The sequence below is a fragment of the Heterodontus francisci genome, chromosome 43 (assembly GCF_036365525.1).
Source record: "Heterodontus francisci isolate sHetFra1 chromosome 43, sHetFra1.hap1, whole genome shotgun sequence".
NCBI lineage: Eukaryota > Metazoa > Chordata > Chondrichthyes > Heterodontiformes > Heterodontidae > Heterodontus > Heterodontus francisci.
The window spans coordinates 17,387,749-17,409,393 of NC_090413.1; the positions used below are offsets into that span (position 1 = coordinate 17,387,749).

General features: G+C 45.9%; 1 protein-coding gene across 3 annotated transcripts in view; it reads left to right on the top strand.

Moving 5' to 3' along the window:
- LOC137355616 (adhesion G protein-coupled receptor E3-like) overlaps positions 1-21,645 on the top strand; it is a 42,574-nt gene that overhangs the window by 16,690 nt on the left and 4,239 nt on the right. For 2 of the 3 annotated variants that reach the window (XM_068020954.1, XM_068020956.1), the window contains exons 9-17: positions 1,612-1,768; positions 3,883-4,011; positions 4,734-4,915; positions 5,564-5,728; positions 7,314-7,520; positions 9,442-9,677; positions 13,833-13,899; positions 17,023-17,114; positions 19,786-19,954. In XM_068020954.1, the coding sequence (XP_067877055.1) occupies positions 1,612-1,768; positions 3,883-4,011; positions 4,734-4,915; positions 5,564-5,728; positions 7,314-7,520; positions 9,442-9,677; positions 13,833-13,899; positions 17,023-17,114; positions 19,786-19,954 (1,404 nt within the window). The remainder of the gene's footprint in view (positions 1-1,611; positions 1,769-3,882; positions 4,012-4,733; positions 4,916-5,563; positions 5,729-7,313; positions 7,521-9,441; positions 9,678-13,832; positions 13,900-17,022; positions 17,115-19,785; positions 19,955-21,645) is intronic. The other variant, XM_068020955.1, reaches the window with a different exon arrangement.

Genomic DNA, 21,645 nt, shown 5'->3' on the forward strand with positions numbered 1-21,645 from the left:
AAATCTTGAATCTTCCACCTACAGTGAAGGTGGCAGCATCTACCAGTGTTGAGGCCGGTGATGCTTGTCCAGTGTTTGATTGAAACATATAAGATCCTGAGGGGGCGGGGGCTTGACAGGGTGGATGTGAAAAAGATGTTTCCCCTTGTGGGAGGATCTAGAACTAGGGATCACTGTTTTAAAAATAAGGGGTCGCCCATTTAAGACAGAGATGAGGAGAAATTTATTCTCTCAGAGGGTCGTGGTTGTGAGTCTTTGGAATTCTCTTCCTCAAAAGGCGGTAGAAGCAGAGTCTTTGAATATGTTTAAGGCAGAGGTAGATAGCTTCTTGATAAGCAAGGGGGTGGAAGGTTAGGAGGGGTAGGTGGAAATGTGGAGTAACCAGCTCAGCCATGAACTTATTGAATGGCAGAGCAGGCTTGAAGGGCCGAGTGGCCTATTCCTGCTCCTAATTCGTATGTTTGTATGTTCGTATGTTTGCGAGGAATGTTTGCTCCTTCGTGTTGTACCGCAGGGTCCTCTATAAAGAGTCCATTTGGTTTTGCGCAGTTCTTCCAAGCATTGCACAATCGATCAGCAAGACTGAGGGGAGATCGCCGAAGAGCTTCAGCGACGGTCCAAAATGGCCTTCTCAATTTAAGACGGGTTGGTGGCAGATTGGTCAGGTCGACTTGGCTCAGCATGTCTTTGCTGGTGTCGTCATCGTATTCATCGGCGTCCGTATATGCATGTGCTAAGAATCAACCTTCCTTTATAAAAGGATATAGAGGCACTGGAGAAGGTGCAAAAAAGATTTACCAGGATGATACCAGAACTGAGAGGTTGTACCCATCAGAAAAGGTCGAATAGGCTGGGGTTCTTTTCTTTAGAAAAGTTAAGACAGAGGATTGACCTAGTCAAGGTTTTTAAAATTAGTCAAAGGTTTTGTTAGGGTAGATGTAGAAACGATGTGGGGAAGTCCAAAACTAGAGGACATAAATATAAGATAGTCATTAATAAATCTAGTTAGGGAATTCAAGAGAAAATTCTTTACCCAGAGACTGGTTAGAATACAGCAGTTGCTACCACTAGGAGTGATTGAGGTGAATAGTATAGTTCCACTTAAGAGGAAACTAGATAAACACATGAGGGAGAAAGGAATAGAAGGATATGTTGATAGGGTTAAGTGAAGAGGGATGGGAGGAGGCTTAGGTGGAGCATTTATACTGGCATGGAGCAGCTGTACAAATGACTTGTAACGTATAATTCTAACTCACTCTCCGAAGGGCAGTGATGCACTGGGAAAGATACAAGAGGAGAACAAGAATGAATCTAGGGATGCTGAGTCATAGGAAGGCACCGACGGAACTGAATCTGTTTTCATTCTAAGACATAAAAGGCTGAGAGGATAATATGATCCTGCTTTTCAAAATACTGAGAGATGCTGGCGATATTGATGCCAAATGTTGAACTTGAGCTGTGTAGGTAGAACTAGAGGACACGGGTTCAAAATGAACAAATCTCAGGAGAATCGCTTACCCAATGGGGCAGTGAAAGTTTGCGCCAATATTTTCATGAGTGGAGCGGGGAAGGAAACACAGTTATAAATCAATAACTATATCTCATCCACAGCATGTCACAAACTTTGGAATGACATTTCTTGCTAACAGTTCCGGGACGCAACTGCAGTCAACTTCAGTCTTCTTGAACGCCATGGAAAGTTTCACGTTAACTGCTGCACTGGCGTCACCTAGTGAAGGAACAAAGAGCATATCAACCCCAAATTTAGGTATGGTCGAAACACAGCGAGGATTTGCACAGCTATTTTTAATATAGAAAAGGTGCTCACACAGTAACTCAAATCTGTTTTCAGATTTTTCGGAATTTTCAGAATTTTATCTCCCCATATTACAATTATTATGTAACAATGCCCTCTCAGGTGGAAATCCCATAGCATTGATTCGAAGAAGAGCAGACGAGTTCTCCCCAGTGCCCGAGCCAATGTAAGAGCATAAGAAATAGGAGAAGGAGTAGGCCATTCGGCCCTTCAAGCCCTCTCCGCCATTCAATGAGATCCTGACTGATCGACCTCAACTCCACCTTCCCGTACTATTCCCATAGTCCTTGATTCCCATAGTACCCAAAAATCTACTGACCTCTCTCTTGAATATTCTCAATTACTGAGCATCCACAGCTTTCTGGGGTAGAGAAAACCAAAGGTCCACAACCCTTTGAGTGAGGAGAATTCTCCTCATCTCAGTCTTAAATGGCCAACTCCTTATTCTGAGACTGTGACTTCATGCTGTAGATTCCACAGCCAGGGAAACAGCCTCTCTGGATCTAGCCTGTCAAACAATGTTTCAATGAGATCACCTCTTATTCTTCTAAATTCTAGGGAACGTAGGCCTAGTCTACTCTCTCCTCATCGGACCGTCCCCTCATCCCAGGAACCAGTTTAGTGAACCTATTTATCGCTTAACCAACATCTCTAAAACAGTGGCCATTATCACATTGCCGTTTGCGGGACCTTGCTGTGCACAAATTGGCTGCCACATTTCCTTCATTACAACGGTGCTTCAGTATTTCTTTGGCCTCCTTATCTCGAGAGACAATGGGTAAGCGCCTGAGTGTGGTCAGTGGTTTGTGAAGCAGCGCCTGGAGTGGCTATAAAGGCCAATTCTAGAGTGACAGGCTCTTCCACAGGTGCTGCAGAGAAATTTGTTTGTCGGGGCTGTTACACAGTTGGCTCTCCCCTTGCGTCTCTGTCTTTTTTCCTGCCAACTGCTAAGTCTCTTCGACTCGCCACTCTTTAGCCCCGTCTTTATGGCTGCCCGCCAGCTCTGGCGAACACTGGCAACTGACTCCCACGACTTGTATTACAAACAGTATTACAAGTACATTATTGGCTGTAAAGTGCTTTCAGATGTCCTGAGGATTTGAACCATGCTATTGAAATGCAAGTCTTTTTATTTTCTGGAAATTGGTCCAGTGTTACTCATTGTTTCCCCAATTTGTGCCTTGCTTGAGGTCCAATCTCTGTCACGCAGTAACGCATGGACTGATGGGACAGGGTCAACGCCTGCAATTTCTTGCACAGCGCGTTCCTGATTTCAATTGTGCCGTAGTGGGGAAACTGTGGAGTGGGCCTTTTATCTCTGGATAATGTGGAGGCCCCATCTCTGGAATGTGCTCCTTTGCTTCCACTTGCTGGATCACAAGGCAATAGGCGGGCGAGAGGGAAATTGCCCTGAATTATCACAGCATGACCCCATGATAAATGAGCTATGAATGGAGGCGCAGATCTCTGCAAGCCAATGATTCTGAGGGAGCAGGGGATTCTCACGGCACCTTCTGTTGCTTTCTGTTAAATACGCATTAATCTTCTCACTAAGCAGCAAGGTGAGGTATCATTTCGAAAACAGCATGAGATAGTTTTGATATATTTAAAATGGCCCCCATTTGATGTGCACTGACGTATTGATTATTGTATATTGTTAGCCGAATGATTGTGCTATTGCACACAATAAGTCGGGTAATGTGGGAATAGAAGTGTGATTCCATGCATTGCGCTATGTATTAATCTGGTGCGTGAATGAGACTGTGACGTAAAATTCAATGGGGCTGTATCTGTTTTTTGGACACTAGGACACTAAATGGGCACCTAAATCTCCATTAAGACAGGCAGGAAGCACACACTCACGATGGGCCAGAAGTGCACCACCCGTCATAATATAGAGAAAGAGGTAGGCGTATAGGGCCTTGGCCTGAAACAGGCATTAGGCACTTTGTATATTGAAATAAGGGGCCTAGTGCCTGTAAGATATCGCATCAACAGAAACAGGTGGATAAAGTTTGTCACATTTACAACTGAGATGATCAATGTGTTTTCCATTTAAATCGTAGATCTTGATGTTCGAGTCATTCATCCAAGGAAACTGAAGAACCGTTCAAAAGTACCTGACAGTATAACGCTCCACGCAAAGGAAAACACAATGGATGTTTATTTAAGAACTGTGACACAGGGAAAACAAGGTAACGTTTCAGCTCCTTATTTGGCCATTGGTTCAATGTCTCTTTTTGCCTGCATTGCTGGACTCAAAGGCTGTGTAGTTTCACAACTTTGCCAACACTAATCAGAATGATGAGAGCCCTTTGCATTGAAAGAAAGAAAAAGACTTGCATTTATATAGCATCTTTCATGACCTCAGAAATACACAAGAGTTACTGCTGTAATGTAGAAAACGTGGCAACCAATTTGACCAGTGGATGTCCCAAAGCACTTTATAGCCAATGAAGTAATTTAGAAGTACTGTAGGAAATATGGCCATCATTTTGCACACAGCAAAACTCCCACAAACAACAATGTGATAATGACCTGATAGTCTGTTTTTGTGTTATTGATCGAGGGATAAATATTGGCCAGGACGCTGGGGAGAACTCCCCTGCTCTTCATCAACATAGTCCATGGGATCTTTTACATCCGCCCAAGCAGGCAGATGGAGCCTCAGTTTAATGTCTCATCCAAAAGACAGCACCTAAAACAGTGTAGCACTGGAATATCGGCATTGGTTTTGCCCTCATGTCACTGGAGAAGGACATGAACCCACAATATTTTGATACAGAGCCAAGCATGCTGCCCACTGAGCCATGAGTTGCATACTTGAGCTAATAGTAAGTGTTTGCAAGGGTGCTATTAAATTGTTGACCAGAGATAACCTAACTTGCACTATATTTTCTGCCAAATGTTTGAACAGGACTTGTTGCTATTGCTTTCATCTCATATAACAAACTGGATTCCCTTCAGAAAGGCTATTTCATTGAGAAGGAAAAGTCAAGGCCGTACCAGCTGAACTCAGGAGTAGTTTCGGCCACAATTGGAAACCAAAATGGGCATGAGCTCAGCGAGAGAGTCAACATCACTTTGAAACATAAAAAGGTTTGAGGGACTGGTGTTATCAGTCGGGATCGGCGCTCAGACTACATCCCACCGTCGTATCAACGGGAAATAAATAATTAAATCTCAGAGTCGGGAACACCACAACGGATTTATCATGTTAACTCTGTAAATTTGAGCTCATCCAAAACGCTTCTGCCCACATCCTAACTCGCACCAAGTCCTGATCCCCCATCACCCCTGTGCCCGCTGACCTACATTGGCTCCCAGTTAAGCAACATCTCAATTTTAGAATTCTCATCCTTGTTTACAAATCCCTCCATATCATCACCCCTCTCTATGTCTGTAACTCCAGCCCCACAACCCTCCAAGATCTCTGTGCTCCTCCAATTCAGGCCTCTTGACTATCCCCAATTTTAATCATTCCACCATTTTTGGCTATGCCTTCAGTTGCCTCGGCCCTAAGCTCTGGAATTCCCTCCCTAAACCTTTTAGCCGCTCTGCCTCTCTCTCATCTTTCAAGTCACTCTTTAAAACCTACCTCTTTGACCGAGCTTTCGTTCACCTGTCTTAATCTCTCCTTATACGGCTTGGTGTCAGATTTTGTTTGATAACCTTCTTGCAGTATTATATTACATTAAAAGCACCATATAAATGCAAGTTGTTATTGTTAACTCCTGTCTTATACAGGGCTCGAGAGCTGATGGGAGACTAGTGTGTGTTTACTGGAACCATACGAGAAACGACGATTTCTGGTCCCCTGAGGGATGTGTCGTCATAAAGTCCAATAAAACACACACGGCCTGTGGGTGTCGGCACTTGTCCAGTTTTGCGATTCTCATCACAACCGCCGAGGTAAAAGTGAAAGACTTTGCTTTCAAAACGCAACAAGAGGCGAGGTTAACCTAACTACTGAGTGGGAAGCCCATGTGGAATGCCACTTCAACAGTCCGCACTGCTATTAGTCTGTTGGCTTCAATGGAAAGAAGAAATAGGTGGCAGGAGTAGGGAAGGGGTAAAAAAACAACGTTGCACCTGACTACATTAGTTTCCCGATGGGCAGATGAGGTTGAATTTGCCCCCAAAAATTCAGAAAAGAACCAATTTGTTCATTCTTTTTCCCATTTTTAGCTCCTCTGCTAGAAGCTGTGGCTGTTGCCTGGATGTCATTCGACAGCTTCTGCTACCTTAATTAGTACATCATCATTTATCAGGGACCCAAGTGTCAGCAGGGATGGTCAATCATAGGGGGATCCCAGCTAAGCACAGTTGTGATTCTACTCAAATACAAGGTAGGCTTTCCAACACATGACCATGGACAGAGATGGGAACCCTGGTTGAATGAGATCTTATTTTGCGTCTAGCCCAAGGGCACTGAGGCCAATTCTAGCACCGTTCCCACAGCAGTGGTGAAGATTAGGTAACTCAACACAGAGCAGGAATTAAACTCGAGTCTTTCCTGGTCAGTCTCTGAGTTACCACATGTGCTTTAAGCGCTGGTGCCTGTACCAAAGTTTATTACCAAACCCCATTTTGCTATTCGTGAACCTCAGTTTTGTTCCATAGCTTCACTTGTGATCTTTATCTTTACCCTATGTCTCCCCTCCCAAGATAGTGCTCTTACTCTCTTCTTCCTGGATGAGGTGCACTTGCACTTATCCCTACACTTGATGCAAAACCATAATTTGAAACTTTTTAGTATCAGTGGCTGTGGAGAGAAGAGCGATCGACCTGCATTTCCATTTCTGTTCTGGGACAATAGATTAGAAAGAGGCTCATGTGGAGTGTAAACACTGGCGCAGACCAACACCGCCCCCCACCCCCCCCATTCCTAGAGGAGCAGGACATCACGTGCATGGGAATGGCATCATTTCCAAGTTCCCCTCCAATTCACATACCATCCCAACTTGGAATTATATCTCTGTTCCTTCACAGTCGCTGGGTCAAAAGCCTGGAACGCCCTCCCTAACAGCACCTACACCACATGAACTGCAGTGGTCAAGAAGAAGGCCCACCATCACCTTCTGACGGGCAACTAGGGATGGGCAATAAATGGCAGCCTTACCAGTGATGCCCACATCCCGACAACGATTTTTTTTGAAAAAGACAAGTTGAGTCAATGCCCTGTTTCCATGCTATAGATTTGATGTTGTCAGTGGCCTGCGCTGGAAGGTGAGAGTGTGAGGAAAGGGTTGGGGTTGGCTGCAAGGACTTGTCATGATCAAACGTCCTGCTACTCTACAAGGAGAAGGTGGAAGGAGGGGGAGGTGAGTCACTGTTTGGGCCCATTTATGTAGCATGGCCATTTGGATGAGTTACGAGCAGCCATGGGTCTCTACTCTCGCAAAGAGTCAGTGCCATTGGGAGAGGAGGGAAGAAAGAAAAGTTTTGTTTTAATTGTACTTGCATCAAATGGTTGTAATTTGTATCTCTGTGCTAGCAGGAGGGTCACTTGGATAAGAAGCTCACTGTCATAACGCTGGTTGGTATCATCACGTCACTGGCATGCCTAGGACTTGCGATCGTCACGTTTCTGTTCTGCACTCAAGTCACCAGCCACAACAACAACATCCACATCAACCTGTGTGTCACTCTATTCCTGGCTGAGCTGCTCTTCCTGGTGGGAATTAACAGAACCAGCAACAAGGTGAGAGGATTTAGTTTCGAGATACAGCACTGAAACAGGCCCTTCGGCCCACCGAGTCTGTGCCGACCATCAACCACCCATTTATACTAATCCTACACTAATTCCATATTCCTACCACATCCCCACCTATCCCTATATTTCCCTACCGCCTACCTATCCTAGGGGCAATTTATAATGGCCAATTAACCTATCAACCAGCAAGTCTTTGGCATGTGGGAGGAAACCGGAGCACCTGGAGGAAACCCACGCAGACACAGGGAGAACTTGCAAACTCCACACAGGCAGTACCCAGAATTGAACCCGGGTCGCTGGAGCTGTGAGGCTGCGGTGCTAACCACTGCTCCACTGTGCCGCCCCAGTTAACAAACCCTGCCAAACCATTCTAAAGATGTTTCATTCAAGTACACCTGAATCTAGGATAGTAATCTTCCTTTATAAAGACTGCGTGAAAGGGACTCACCCGGGATCAGTGAATGCACCCTCTAATTGGAGCTGAGGCACCTTAAGGAAGAAGGTTGGGCATTCATTCCAATTGCATCACTCTGCTTAGTTCGAGAAGGTTCGAAATGTAGTTTACCAGTTTCTCGACAGGCCAGCTCACCTCCTGAGAACTCTTTGAAGCTGTATTTACATTGGCTGCTGTTGCTGTGCCAGTTGGAGGCACTCTTGCCTCTGAGTCAGAAGGTGGTGGGTTCAAGTTCCATCTAGAGGTTTGAGCATACAAGTTAGGCTGACACTCCACTGCAGTACCAAGGGAGTTCTGTGCTGTCTTTGGAGTGAGATGTTAAACTATGGCCCTGCCTGCCCTCTTAAGTGAATATAAAAGATCCCATAGTACGATTGTGTCCTGGCCAATAGTTAACCAACATCACTAAAAACAGATTATCTGATCATTATCTCATTGCTGTTTGTGGGATCTTGCTGTGTGCAAATTGGCTGTTGCTTTTCTGCATTACAACAGTGACTACACTTCAAAAGTACTTCGCTGTTAAGAGCGTTGGGATGTCCTGAGGTTGTAAAAGGGACGATAGAAGAATGGACAAGAAGCCTGAAGCAGTATGAGAACCCCCCTTTTACTATTGGTCAAAATTCAATCCAAACAACTTCACTTCCAAGTTATTCTACATAGATTATGAATACACATTTGCTTAGCTCAATTGGTGATTCCTCCATTCTAGGATTTGAGTATATGATATAGGCTGGCATATCAGTGTACTGAAGGAGTGCAGTATGGTTAGACTGCCCTCTTTTGCATGTGACAGTAAATTGAGACCCAAACTGGTTCCTTGGGTATTCTCTGGTGAGTGGCTCACCACCTGACTCTGCAAAGCCTCTCCACCCACCTCCAAAGTAAATGCCAGGATGAGTGCAGCTGAAACAAGACTCAAGAAGCACAAAACCATCCAGTCTGCTTGATTGGCAGCCCACCCGCCGTCTTAAATAGCCACACCCTCCAACGCCAGCTCAGCATGGCTGCAGTGTGTACTATGTACATAGTGCATTACAGTAACTTGCCAAGGCTCCTTTGACAGCATATTCCAAACCCACCAACTAGAAGAACCAAGGGCAGCAGACATGGGAACACCGCCACCTCCAAATTTCCCTCCAAGTCACACACAGCATCCCTGAATCGACAAAAATTGGCCGTTCCTTCATTCTCTCTGCGCCAAAATCCTAGACTTTCTATTTAACAGCTCTGTCGGAGCACCTTCACCACATAGAACCATGGCCTGCAGCAGTTCAAGAAGGCAACTCACCACGAGCTTTTGAATGGCAGCTAGAAATGGCCAATAAAGGCTGGCCTTGCTAGCAACATGCACATCCCCAGAATGAATAAACAAACACAAAAACAAAAGAATGTAGAGACAGTAAGGTTTAGTGTTGTGTGAGGTTGAGATTGAACCTGTGTTCTTTATTCCAGATTGCATGTGGGATCATCGCAGGTTTTTTGCATTACCTCTTTCTAGCGGCCTTTGCTTGGATGTGTGTGGAAGGAATTTACCTTCACCTTACGGTCAGGAACCTCCAGAAAACAAACAAATCCTGTGCCCGGAGGGTGTTGCAATGGCTCATGTACCCGTTTGCATACGGACTGCCGGCAGTGATAGTGACCATTTCTGCAGCAACGTATTCCACTGGTTATGGAACATACCAGTAGTAAGTAACAGCCAAATGTGCGAAATCGGCGAGCAGGAAAAGTCCAGCTGATCCCATCAAGCTGCTGTCCCCCACACACCGTGATGGCTGGAGCATCAACACGAGACACTCTACATCCTCCCAGTACCATCTCCCCACTGCCCCCCAACCCCCACCCCATGCCCCTCACCAGTTATAAGCTAAATTGCCTGTATGATTCTGCACAAAGTATAAGAAGCAAAACTGCAGAATTACAGGCCTGATTTTAATTCTGGCAATTAGATGAGTTTTGAATGGGTTAAAATCAGGCCCATAGCCTCTGATGAAAAATAAGTTTGTGACATAATAGGGTTTGATTGTTATTAAATGTAAGGCAATCAAATCGCAAGGACTGGAGAGTAACTAACCTGTGGGCCAGGATTGACGATTACAACACCTGAGCTTAAACTTTTAAAAAGGGATGGTTAAGGAGGGATGGGAAAGAAAGGGTATTAATTAAAAAGAGTATCATTGCATGACAGCATAAGGACTCAAGCAAGTGGTTCAAATAATCCCTTTGAATTGTGAGGCGAAGAGCAAGGGATTGGTCACGTTACTAGAAATATGTAGCTTGAGTGAAGCATGGGTGCCAGCATGGGTTGGTTGGGCCAAATGGCCTGTTTCTATGCTGTATACCCTATGCAATTTTATGTTATAGAGTACAATATAACCTCCTCCACCCCACCCTCCACCACAGCCATGTAATCTCTTGGGAGCAGCCTGAGAAAAGAGAAGATCTCAGGTCCGATAAGGGAAAGAAATATTCAGCAAAATTGTTCTCTAACCCCTCTCACCTCAGGTGATCAAAGCCAGTCCAGGAGATCACAAGGACCAAGCATTAGCTACAAGATACACTTACCTTCTATATGTGTGGTCTTTGCCCCAGTCAAAAAAACAGTCCAGCGCTCTCTTGAAGTCAGAGAGTCAGCATTCATTGCACCAGCTGGCAACATATTCCAGAGGTTATGGATCTTTGGAACTCTCCATTTCAGAGAGCTCAGTCGTTGAGTATATTCAAGACTGAGATCAATAGATTTTTGGCACTAAGTGAAACAAGGAATATGGGGATAGTACGAGAAGGTGGAGCAAGGTAGAAGATCAAAAATGATCTCATTGAATGGTAGAGCAGGTTCAAAGGGCTGAATGGCCTCCTGCTGCTCCTATTTCTTATGTTCTTGTGTTCAATTGGAGCCTTCAAGAGTAATATGGAGAGAATTTTGGTTCGGTAAGTATATCAAGGGATATGGAGTCAAGGCAGTTTGAGGTGCATACCAGCTATGATCTAGAAGAATGGTGGAGCAACCTCACAGGGATAAATGGCCTTCTCCTGTTCCACTATTTGTGACTGCAAGTGTAGACTGACCTGTGCCCAAGTGCATTGACCTGCAGTCAAGGGATAGTGAGTGGGAACTCTGGCTAATTTTCAGTCTTGTGAGTTCAGGGTGTTGAGCCCTGGACCTGTTGAGCTGGGACAAAACAACTCAACATGGACCGGCATTGAATCTAATGTGTTCTGGTCTCTATGGCCCAGCACCACACTGGGAGATGTAACTGAATACAAGGGTTTACAAGATTGTTCAAAGAACAATCCAGTTAGTCCCACTCCCCCGCTCTTCCCCCATACCCCTGCAACTTTTTCACCTTCAATTATTTATCCAAATCCCTCTTTGAAGGCTACTGTAGAATCTGCCTCCACCAGACTCTCGGGCAGTGCATTCCAAATCCTAACCACTCGCTACAAAGAAGTTGTTGCCTCTGGTTCTTTTGCAAATCATCTTAAATCTGTGCCCTCTGATTATCAACCCTGAAGCCATTGGAAATAGTTTCTCTTTACTTACAGTATCTGAACTCTTCATGAATTTAAAGACCTCTATCAAATCTCCTCTTAGCTCTCTCTGCTTTAAGGAGAGCTTTTTCTGTCTATCCTTTTTCTTATTCTTTCATGGAATGTGGACATCACTGGCACGTCCAGCATTTGTTGCCCATCCCTAATTGCCCTTGAATAACTGAGTGGCTTACTAGGCTATTTCAGAGGGCGGTTAAGAGTCAGCCACATTGCCTGTGGGTCTAGAGTCACAAGTAGGCCAGACCAGGTAGAGATGGCAGATTTCCTTCCCTCAAGGACATTAGCAAACCAAATGGGTATCTTTCAATTGCAGATTTTTTTAATTAATTGATTTAAATACTGTGGTGGGATTTGAACCCATGTCCAAAAGCATTAGCTTGAGCCTCTGAATGACGAGCTCGGTGACATTACCACTACACCACCATGACCCCACACAACTGTAATCCCTCATCACTGGAGCCATTCGAATAAATCTCCTTTCCACCCTCTCCAAACTCTTGACATCCTTTTTAAAGTGTGGTACCCAAAATTGGTCACAATATTTCAGCTCACACTCTTGTTAATTAAACATTTGCTGGTAATGAACACACAATCAGGAATGACTAACATGGCACAGCTAATACTTAATGCCTCACATGGATGTAAAATACTGTCAAACATATATCAGCACCAGGCCAGCAGTGCCCCTCCAAAACAATATCTCATCCAACACCCAAAATCCAGTGAATTGCTTCACACCAAGTGTAGTACAGAATCACAGAAAGTGTAAGGCACAGAAAGAGGCCACTTGGCCCATCGTGTCTGTGCCGGCCAAAAAATGATCCACCCATTCTAATCCCACCTTCCAGCATTTGGTCCATAGCCCTGCAGATTATGGCACTTGAGGTGCATATCCAGACTCCTTTTGAATAAGTTGAGGGACTCTGCCTCAACTACCTTTTCAGGCAGTGAGTTCCAGACCCCCACCACCTTCTGGGTGAAAAAGTTTTTCCTCATCTCCCCTCTAATTTTTCTACCAATCATTTTAAATTTATGCCCCCTCGTCACTGACCTCTCTGCTAAGGTGAATAGACCCTTCACCTCCACTCTATCCAGGCCCCTCAAAATTTTATACATTTCATTCCAATCTCCCTCAACCTTCTCTGTTCCAAGGAGAACAACCCCAGCCTATCCAACCTTTCTTCATTGCATTTTTCCAGTTCTGGCAACATCCTCGTAAATCTCTGTACCCTCTCTAGTGCAATTACATCCTTTCTGTAATGAGGTGACCAGAACTGCACACAGTATTCAAGTTGTGGCCTAACTAATGAGTTATATAGTTCCAAAATAACCTCCCTGCTCTTGTATTCTATACCTCGGTTAATAAAGGAAAGGATTCCATATGCCTTCTTAATCACCTTATCGACCTGTCCTGCTACCTTCAGGGATCTGTGGACATTCACTCCAAGGTCCCTCACTTCCTCTACACTTCTCAGTATTTTCCCATTTATCGTGTATTCCTTCGCCTTGTTTGACTTCCCCAAATGTATCACCTCACACTTCTCCAGGTTGAATTCCATTTGTCACTTTTCTGCCCATCTGACCAGACCATCAATATCTTCCTGCAGCCTACAGCTATCCTCCTTGCTATCTACCACATGGCCAATCTTTGTGTCGTCTGCAAACTTCTTGATCATGCCCCCTGCATTTACACCCAAATCATTAACATAAACCATAAAAAGCAGGGGACCCAGTACTGAGCCCTGCGGAACGCCACTGTAAACAGCCCTCCAGTCGCTAAAACACCCGTCAACAATTACCCTTTGTTTCCTGCCACTCCAATCCATTGCAAAACTGAGTTTAAAAGGTTTCCAGGGGACTCACTCAACACTTGGGCTCTTTATAAACGTTCTTTTCAATTATTTCCATGCCGGAAGAGTATGGATGTTGCTTCTCAGTCTTGCAGAGTAGGTTACTGTGCTTGTGTACTTGTCACATGCATCTACACTGCTCCTCTGTGAGATCAGTCAGAAATAGAACTCAGGTCAACACATAGACTGCTAAAGGTAACGCAGAAGAACCTTTAGATCACTAAGTATGATTTACATTCCAGTAGCTCCTTTCAGATAATCAGATATCCCAAGGCAGCAATCAACTTGATAAGTCAAAACTTCAAGAGCTGTTCAAAGATTGGGTCAAGGTTTTGAGGACGCTTTCGAAGATGGTGCAGAAGGACTGAGGTAGTGAGATGGAGAGAATCCCAATGATGTCCCTGACTGTTTTTGCTTTCTGTTCTCTCTCCTGTGTTGCAGTTGCTGGCTGGCAATCGAGAATGGATTTATCTGGAGTTTCATTGGCCCAGTCTGCACAATGATTCTGGTAACTATGTTATTATTAAGATGTTCAGGACAGAAGGTTAGAGCTTCCTCAGGGAATACCCACTTTATACTCATCCTTTTGGCTAATATTACAACAACATCATCTTACATCAGCACAGCAGATAGGTGGGCAGGAATTTCTAGAGGTGGCAAAGACGTGGTCAAAAATGTTGAGGATGACTTGAAGCTAATTCATTGGGCAGGAAACCCATGGATTCGTTAGAAAGCTGCCATTTCACCACCCTCAACTCTCCCCCAATAACACTGTTGACTCCAATGGAGAGTAAAATTGAGGCTTTCGAAGGGATGGAGAAGGGAAGGCAGAAGGGTTTCAAGAGAGAGAGTTCTGGGATTGCGGAGCCCGCATGGTTTAAGGCTTCCACATTAATAATGGAGTGAAGGGGGAAGGGATGAAGAGTGGGCAGTGCAAACTGTGGTTCGGGTTGGGAGAGGTTGCAGAGATAGGGCGGGGCAAAGCCTTGGATGACAGATGTATGAGGACAAGGATATGACTTCAATTAAGGGAAGAAGGCAAATATGTCCCACAGACCTGCAAGGATTGCAGTCAAAATATGTAATTGCTTTAATTACTGGTAGGATGTCAACAGAGTTCAACTATTCTGTTCACCACACATGAGGAAGGATGTCAAGGCCTTGGAGAGTGTTCAGAAGAGGCGTACAAAACTGTACAATACTAAAGTGGGACTATCTCCTCACCTCTCAAGCTGGATCCTGAATTCACAGCAGTTTAGTTGCACATCTCACAGTGGCACCAATGTAACTACTCCATGATGGTTGCAACAGGCAAGACATAGAAACATAGAAATGTAGAAAATAGGAGCAGGAATAGGCCATTCGGCCCTTCGGGCCTGCTCCGCCATTCACAAAAGATCCTGGCTGATCGTCTAATTCAGTACCCCGTTCCCGCTTTCTCCCCATATCCCTTGATCCCTTTGGCATTAAGAAATATATCTATCTCCTTCTTGAATATATTTAATGACTTGGCCTCCACTGCCTTCTGCGGTAGAGAATTCCACAGGTTCACCACTCTCTGAGTGAAGACATTTCTCCTCATCAAGACAGAGTGAGTTTTCACGTACGGAATGCGTTATTACCAAACATCACTTGGCTTTTTTGCTCATCACTCTCTCTCATTTTGGAGCTCTGCTTTGAGCTCATGCAGCAGAGTCAGGATTCAGATCTGGCAAATGCTACAGGATACTATTTTGCCCGAGTGTCTTCTAGCTCAGCTTACCCTAGTTTTGGTGTCTCAGCTTTCAGGCATCATGAAGTCCAATAATTCCGAGCAGAGATTACCAGTCTGAGCCTAACCTGAATTTAGGGGGCGGGCAATGTGGAAAATTATTGAAGAAGACGGTCTCACACCACTTCACCTCATAGCCAGGCACCATAGCAATGACTGGTGTGAAGCCATTTTCTGAAACTTTAGTTTTAAAGTTTGCAGTCACACCACTGTCTTTCCTAAATAATTGAGGGATGATCTGATTGAGGTGTTGAGAATAGTAAACTTATTTGACAGGGTAGATAGAGAGAAATTATTTCCTCTGGTGGAGGAGTCTGGAACAAGGGGCCATGACCTTTAAATGAGAGCTAGGTCCATTCAGGGGTGATGTCACGAAGCACTTCTTCACACAAAAGGGTAGTGGCAATTTGGAACCCTCTCCTCCTGAGGGTCAATTGAAAATTTCAAAATTGAGGTTGATAGTTCTTTATTAGGCAAGCGTTTTGAGGGTTACTGAACCAAGTGAAGATACACCTCGGCCATAATTTAATTGAATGTTGGAACAGGCTCGAGGGGCTGAATGGCCTCCTCCTGTTCCTGTGTTCCCAGGTTTTGAAATTACCTTTAAGGAAAGGCAAATTTAGCTTTGTAGAAAAGCCATGGTTTGAGATCACACTCCTTTCCTGTAGTGAGGGGAGAGGGAGAGTTAATGACGGTAATATCACTCGGCTGTTTCACGAACATGCTGACTGTCTGAAGCCAGAATCCCTGCGTGTTCTAGGGCACGGCCATTTAAATGTACATGAAGCAGAGCAGCAGAACTCTACATTGTCCATTTGCCCAACTCTCAGTGTCACAGGGTGCAGCTTTATTTTCTATGAATGTTCATCCAAGAATTAGCATTTTGTTCCTTCACACCGCAACATCAACAATTACATTTACACAGTGCCTTTAACATAATAAAACATGCACACTTGGCATGACTGTAATCAGACAAAATTTGGTACCAAGCTACATAAGAAGATATTAGGGCAGGTGACCAAAAGCATTAAGGAGCATCTTAAAGGAGGCAGAGAGGTTTAGGGAAGGAATTCCAGATCTTGGGGCCCAAGCAGCTGAAGGCACGGTCGCCAATAGTGGAGCGATTAACATTGGGGACGCGCAATAGGACATAATTGAAGGCATGCAGAGATCTCAGAGGGTTGTAGGGCTAGAGGGGATTGCAGAAATAGAGAGGGGCGAGATCGTGGAGGGATTTGAACGAGGTTTTGCCAGGCCAGGAGCCAATATAGAAAGGCGAGCACAGGGAGTGATGGGTGAACGGGACTTGATACGAGTTAGGGTACGGGCAGCAGAGTTTTGGATGAGCTCACGTTTATGGGGAAGCTGGGAGGTGGGCCAGGAGAGCGTTGGAATAGCTGCAATTGGAATAATCAATTACAAAACTCGGGACTATAAATATAAGATACTCGTCAATAAATCCATCAGGGAATTCAAAAGAAACTTCTTTACACAAGCATTAAGAATGGGGAACTCACTGCCATGAGGAGTAGTTGAGGGGAATAGTGTAGATGCATTTAAGGGGAAGCTGGATAACTACATGAGGAAGGAATAGAAAGATATGTTGATAGGGTTAGAGGAAGAGAAAGGGGGAAGAGGCTCACGTGGAGAATAAATACTGGCATGAACTAGTTGGGTCAAATGGCTTGTTTCTCTGCTGTAGACTCGATACAATTCTATATATGCCAAAATCCTCAATGGGAGGGTCTGGATACATTTTATCACATTCCAGAGCACTGCTAGTTGGCACAACTCTGGTATTATAGCATAAGCTTTCTCCATTGTTTTAAATGATTTTGTTCCTGCTTGCTTTCCCCGCAGTTTAATACAGTCCTGTTCGCTGTGACGCTCTGGATACTGAGGGCACAGCTCACCCGGCTGAATTCAGAAGTCACGAAAATTAAGGACATGAGGTGAGTGAACCCAAGGTTCAGAACTCAAGCGTTACGCTGGAGCTTACGGGAGAGATCTTTCTTTCAGGTGGACCAAGAGCTTTGGCTGCTTTCTTTCACCTCTCTCCCCTACTTCTAGGGCATTTCGCATGTGCGTCTGCAACGATTGGCAACAGGCTATTTGGCTGTCCCGGGCATCATCCCCAAACCTGCCGCTGGGTTGAAACAACATTCACACGTACAAACTTTCCCAAAGTGACGCTAGAATTGCACAAAGTCTTGGTCAGAAATCCTCTGGAGTACTGGGTTCAGCTCTGAGCACCAGGAAGGATATATTGGCATTGCAGAGGGTGCACCCTCTTCACAGGGCTAAAAGAGTGAAATCACGAGGACTGGTTGCTTAGACCAGGCTTGTATTCCATTGAGTCCAGAAGATTGAAGAGTCATCTGATCAAGGTGTTTAAAGTGATTCAATAGGGACATACGGAGAAGCTATTCCTTCTGGTGGAGGAATCGAGAACAAGGGGACATAATCTTAAAATTCGATCCAGGCCATTCAGGAGGGAGGTAAGAAAGCACTTCCTCACACAAATGGTGGTGGAAATCTTGAATTCTCTGCCCACAAAGGCTGCGGGGGGGTCAATTGGAGTTTTCAAGGCAGAGATTGATAGATTTTTGGTGGCTAAACGGGATCAAGAAATATGGTAGGTAAATAGGGTTAAGGTGTAGATTAGCTATGACCTAATTGGATAGCAGAGCAGGACCGAGGGGCTGAATGGCCACATCCTGTTCCTATGACTATAGGATGGATTTCCCTTAAACGATAGTCCACGAGACGGAAAATTACTTCTGATAATATTCACAAACGTTCAATGTTTACGAGTGACACTCCCCTAACTCCCCTAAACAAGGTTTAAACTTTTTTTTATTTCCAAAATATACTTTATTCATTAAAAAATGTAAAAAAAATACATCACCAAACAGTTCCAAAAAGCACAAAGTCAAAAAATACAAGAAGTGCAAAAGCGATCAGTTTCCTTCAATACAGGAGTGAGTTGCCTCACAACCCTTCCATTTCATTTTACATGCTATGTACATTTTACAGCAAACCAAATATTTTCTGGATACAGTTGAGGGTGTTTTCATTAAACAAGGTTAAAGCCTGTATTAAAACAGAAGGTAAAAGGTTGCATGAACAATATCACTGGCTCTGCATGCTTGAAGTTACTCTGCTGGAACCCACTTTAAAGGTTATGTGAGGGGCAGCAATTATACAGCTCTGTGTTCGTTGCTCCAGTCAGTGCAAGGCAGAGTTCTTCTCACTGCCCTCCGATTGTCAGAGGCAGTTTCAAAATCTCGGAAGTGAGCTTTGAAACTTTTGCGCTTATCAAAGTAACCTTCAATCAATGATGTGTGAAATGTTTTGAAGTGTTACTGAGAGGTGCGATAAAAGACATTGCAAACACAAACCTTGTCTTATACGTTAAAGACTGGTGTTTCCATCGTGCCGCTGACAATCTCATTGTGCCTCAAAATACTTAACAAGCAATGAGGTACTTTTAAAGTGTTGTCAGGGTTGTAGTGTAAGAAATGCGGCAGCCAATTTGTGCACAGCAAGATCCCACAAACAATAAGATGATAATGAATAGATAATCGGTTTTAGTGCTGTTGGTTGAGGGATGAATATTGGCCAGACCACTGGGGAAAGCTCCCCTGCTCTTCTTTGAAATAGTGCTGGCAGTGTATTTTCCATAACTCATCTGAAAGACAGCACCTCTGACAGTGCAGCACTCCCTCAGTACTGCCGGTGTGGCAGCCTAAGATTTTGTGATTAAGGCTGGAATATTACAGTTCCCACCCCGGGGGCATAAAATTGCATGGGAGGCAGGGGGGTGGTGCCGAGCCCGTCACACACCTGCCCCGCTGCTATTTTACCAGCGGCCGGGGGAAGTGGAAAACAGCCCACCTGTCCCAGGCCAATTGAGGCTCTTAAGTGGCCAATTAATTGCCACTCAAGGGCCTCCTCCTGCCGCCGCTGGTATTTTACCAGCAGTGGGCGGGCACTTTAGCCTCCGAGGAGGCTGCCCAGTAATACCTGGCGGCCTTCTTGTGAGATGGGGGGGCCCTTCTGATCAGGCACCCTGTGCCCCACTGAGGGCCCCCCCACCCCTGCAGCATGGGCCACCTCCGCTAAAACGACCCCCCTTCCCTGCTCTCCCACTCACCCGAACCCTTCACCGGGGTCTAGCCAATTGTCCGCGGTGAGGCCCGATCCCCACTTAGCTATTCCGAGGCGCCCATCGTTCCTCTTCTTGCTGGGTGCAGTCCCAGCAGTGACCACTGCTCCCAGTGGCACTGCTGAGACTGAAGAGCTGCCGGCCCCCTGATTGGCCAGGAGTTCTTGGAGGCATGACTTCCTGCCTCAGACGGGTGGAAGTCCCAACCGAGGCCAATAAAGGGTCTGGGCCATGCAAAATAGCGGCATGGCTTCCAGGCCCAGCAGAAAGGGGCTCACCCCCGACCTTTCAGCTGGTGGGTGGAGCCTCCATCTTGGCATTAAACTCCGGCCTAATTCTCCAGCGGAGCATGAAGGAGTGATTTCAATTGAGTTATATATGTGTCATTCCAATTAGCAATGTTAACATAACCAGTAAATGTAACATGTATCACTGAACTCTCTTGCTCTTTACAGAATGCTGACATTTAAAGCCATCGCGCAAGTTTTTATCCTGGGTTGCACCTGGATTCTCGGCCTGTTCCACTTTCAGGAAGAAACCATGGTGATGGCCTATTTATTCACCATCGTCAACAGCTTCCAGGGAACCTTCATCTTCATCATCCTCTGTGTGTTAAATCGGCAGGTAGGAAGTGCTCTCAGTTTTCTCCATTCTAGGAGCGTCCTTGATGTGTTCGTTTCACCTCCAGCTTCCTCCCCCTTAAGTGGTACAGTTTCCATACAGGGACACACAGGCCGTAATCTTTGCCCCTCCCCGCGCCCTGGACGACATGGGACGCCGTGGCCATCACCTACCTGCCTCGACTGGTATTTTACTAGCAGCAGTGGATGTGCCAGGCAGCCCACCCACCTTGTGTCAATTGAGGCCTTTAAGTGACTAATTAATGGCCGCTTAAGGGCTTCTTCCTGCTGACATTGGTATCTTACCAGCGGTGGATGGACACCTGGCAGCCTCTCCCCCGCAGCCTCAGTGTGGGGGGGTCTCCCTCCTGATCGGCACCCTGTGTCCCACAGAGCACCCCCCAGTGGAAAATGCTCCCTCCTGCCCTCGCAATTGACCACACCACTGTCTCCGGGGGCCTGCTGATCGGCCCCAGTGATTCCCGACCCCACTTGCCTGCACTTGGGGCTTCCTCGATGGCTGCTGTTCCAGAGACTGGTGCATTCCCAGCGGTAGTCACCACTCCCGGTGGTGCTGCTGGGGCTGAGGAGCTGCCATTCTTGGAGGCGGAAGCCACAACCACAGGCCTGGGGACTGTAAAATACGCTCATGGCTTCCAGAGCTGGCGGAGGTGGGCTCGCCCTGACTTGCCAGCCGTGGTTGGGGCCACTGCCTCTGCGTTAAATCCTGACCTTAGTGTGCAAGCCCCATGTAATGAATGCTAGCTGCATCAGGAGCCATTGACACTGTGGCACGCTGCAACTCACGGCTCCAACATTACAGATTTCTCAAACCTATTATAAGGACTCTAGGGGGGCAATTGTAACATTACCTGCCCATTGGGAAACTGACAGGATCAGGTGCAACTCTAGTTTCATATCCCACCCAATTTTACCCTTCACTGAAATCAATATCAGTGTGGGGATCTCTCCACCTCCTCCCCTAACCCTCCCATCCTCTTCCCCTCCTCTCCCCTCCCCCCTCTTCCCAATCCCCTCCTCTCCACTCCGCTCCCCTTCCCTCTCCATTCCTCACTCCTCCTCCTCTGCGCCTCTGCCCCTCCTCATTGCTCCCTCTCTCCCTCCTCTCCCCCCATCCTCTCCCCTTCCCTCTCCATTCGTCTCCTCCATTCCTCCCCTCTTTGCACTCCTGCTCTTTTCCTCCTCCCTTCTCTCCCCTCCAATCCTCTCCTCATTCTCCTCCTCCATTCTCCCCTTCACTCCCTTTCCCTCTCTTCCCCTCCTCCTCCCCTTCCCCCCTTTCTCTCTTCTCCCTTCCCTCTCCTCCTGTCTCCTCTCCTCCCCTCCTCCTCTCCCCTCTTCTCTCCTCTCTCTCTCTCCTTCCTTCCATCATCTCCATTTCCTCTCCTCTCCTCTCTCTATACCTGCTTCTCTCTTCCTAATCCCTCATATCATCTCTCTCCTCTCTACCCTTCCCCCCTCCTCCCCTCGCTGCGGGAACACTGTGCGCTCTGGAACGATGCCTGACTCCTTTTATTAAACTGCATTGCCTTTCTTTAAAGGCACATCCACACGGCAAAAGCCAGTCCTACAGGAAGACTGTGCAAACTGAATTGACTCTGTCTCCTCAAAGTATTCCTTGCCTTCTCTTACTGTGGAGCAAAACAAGGAGAAGGGAACAGCATCGAATCCCAA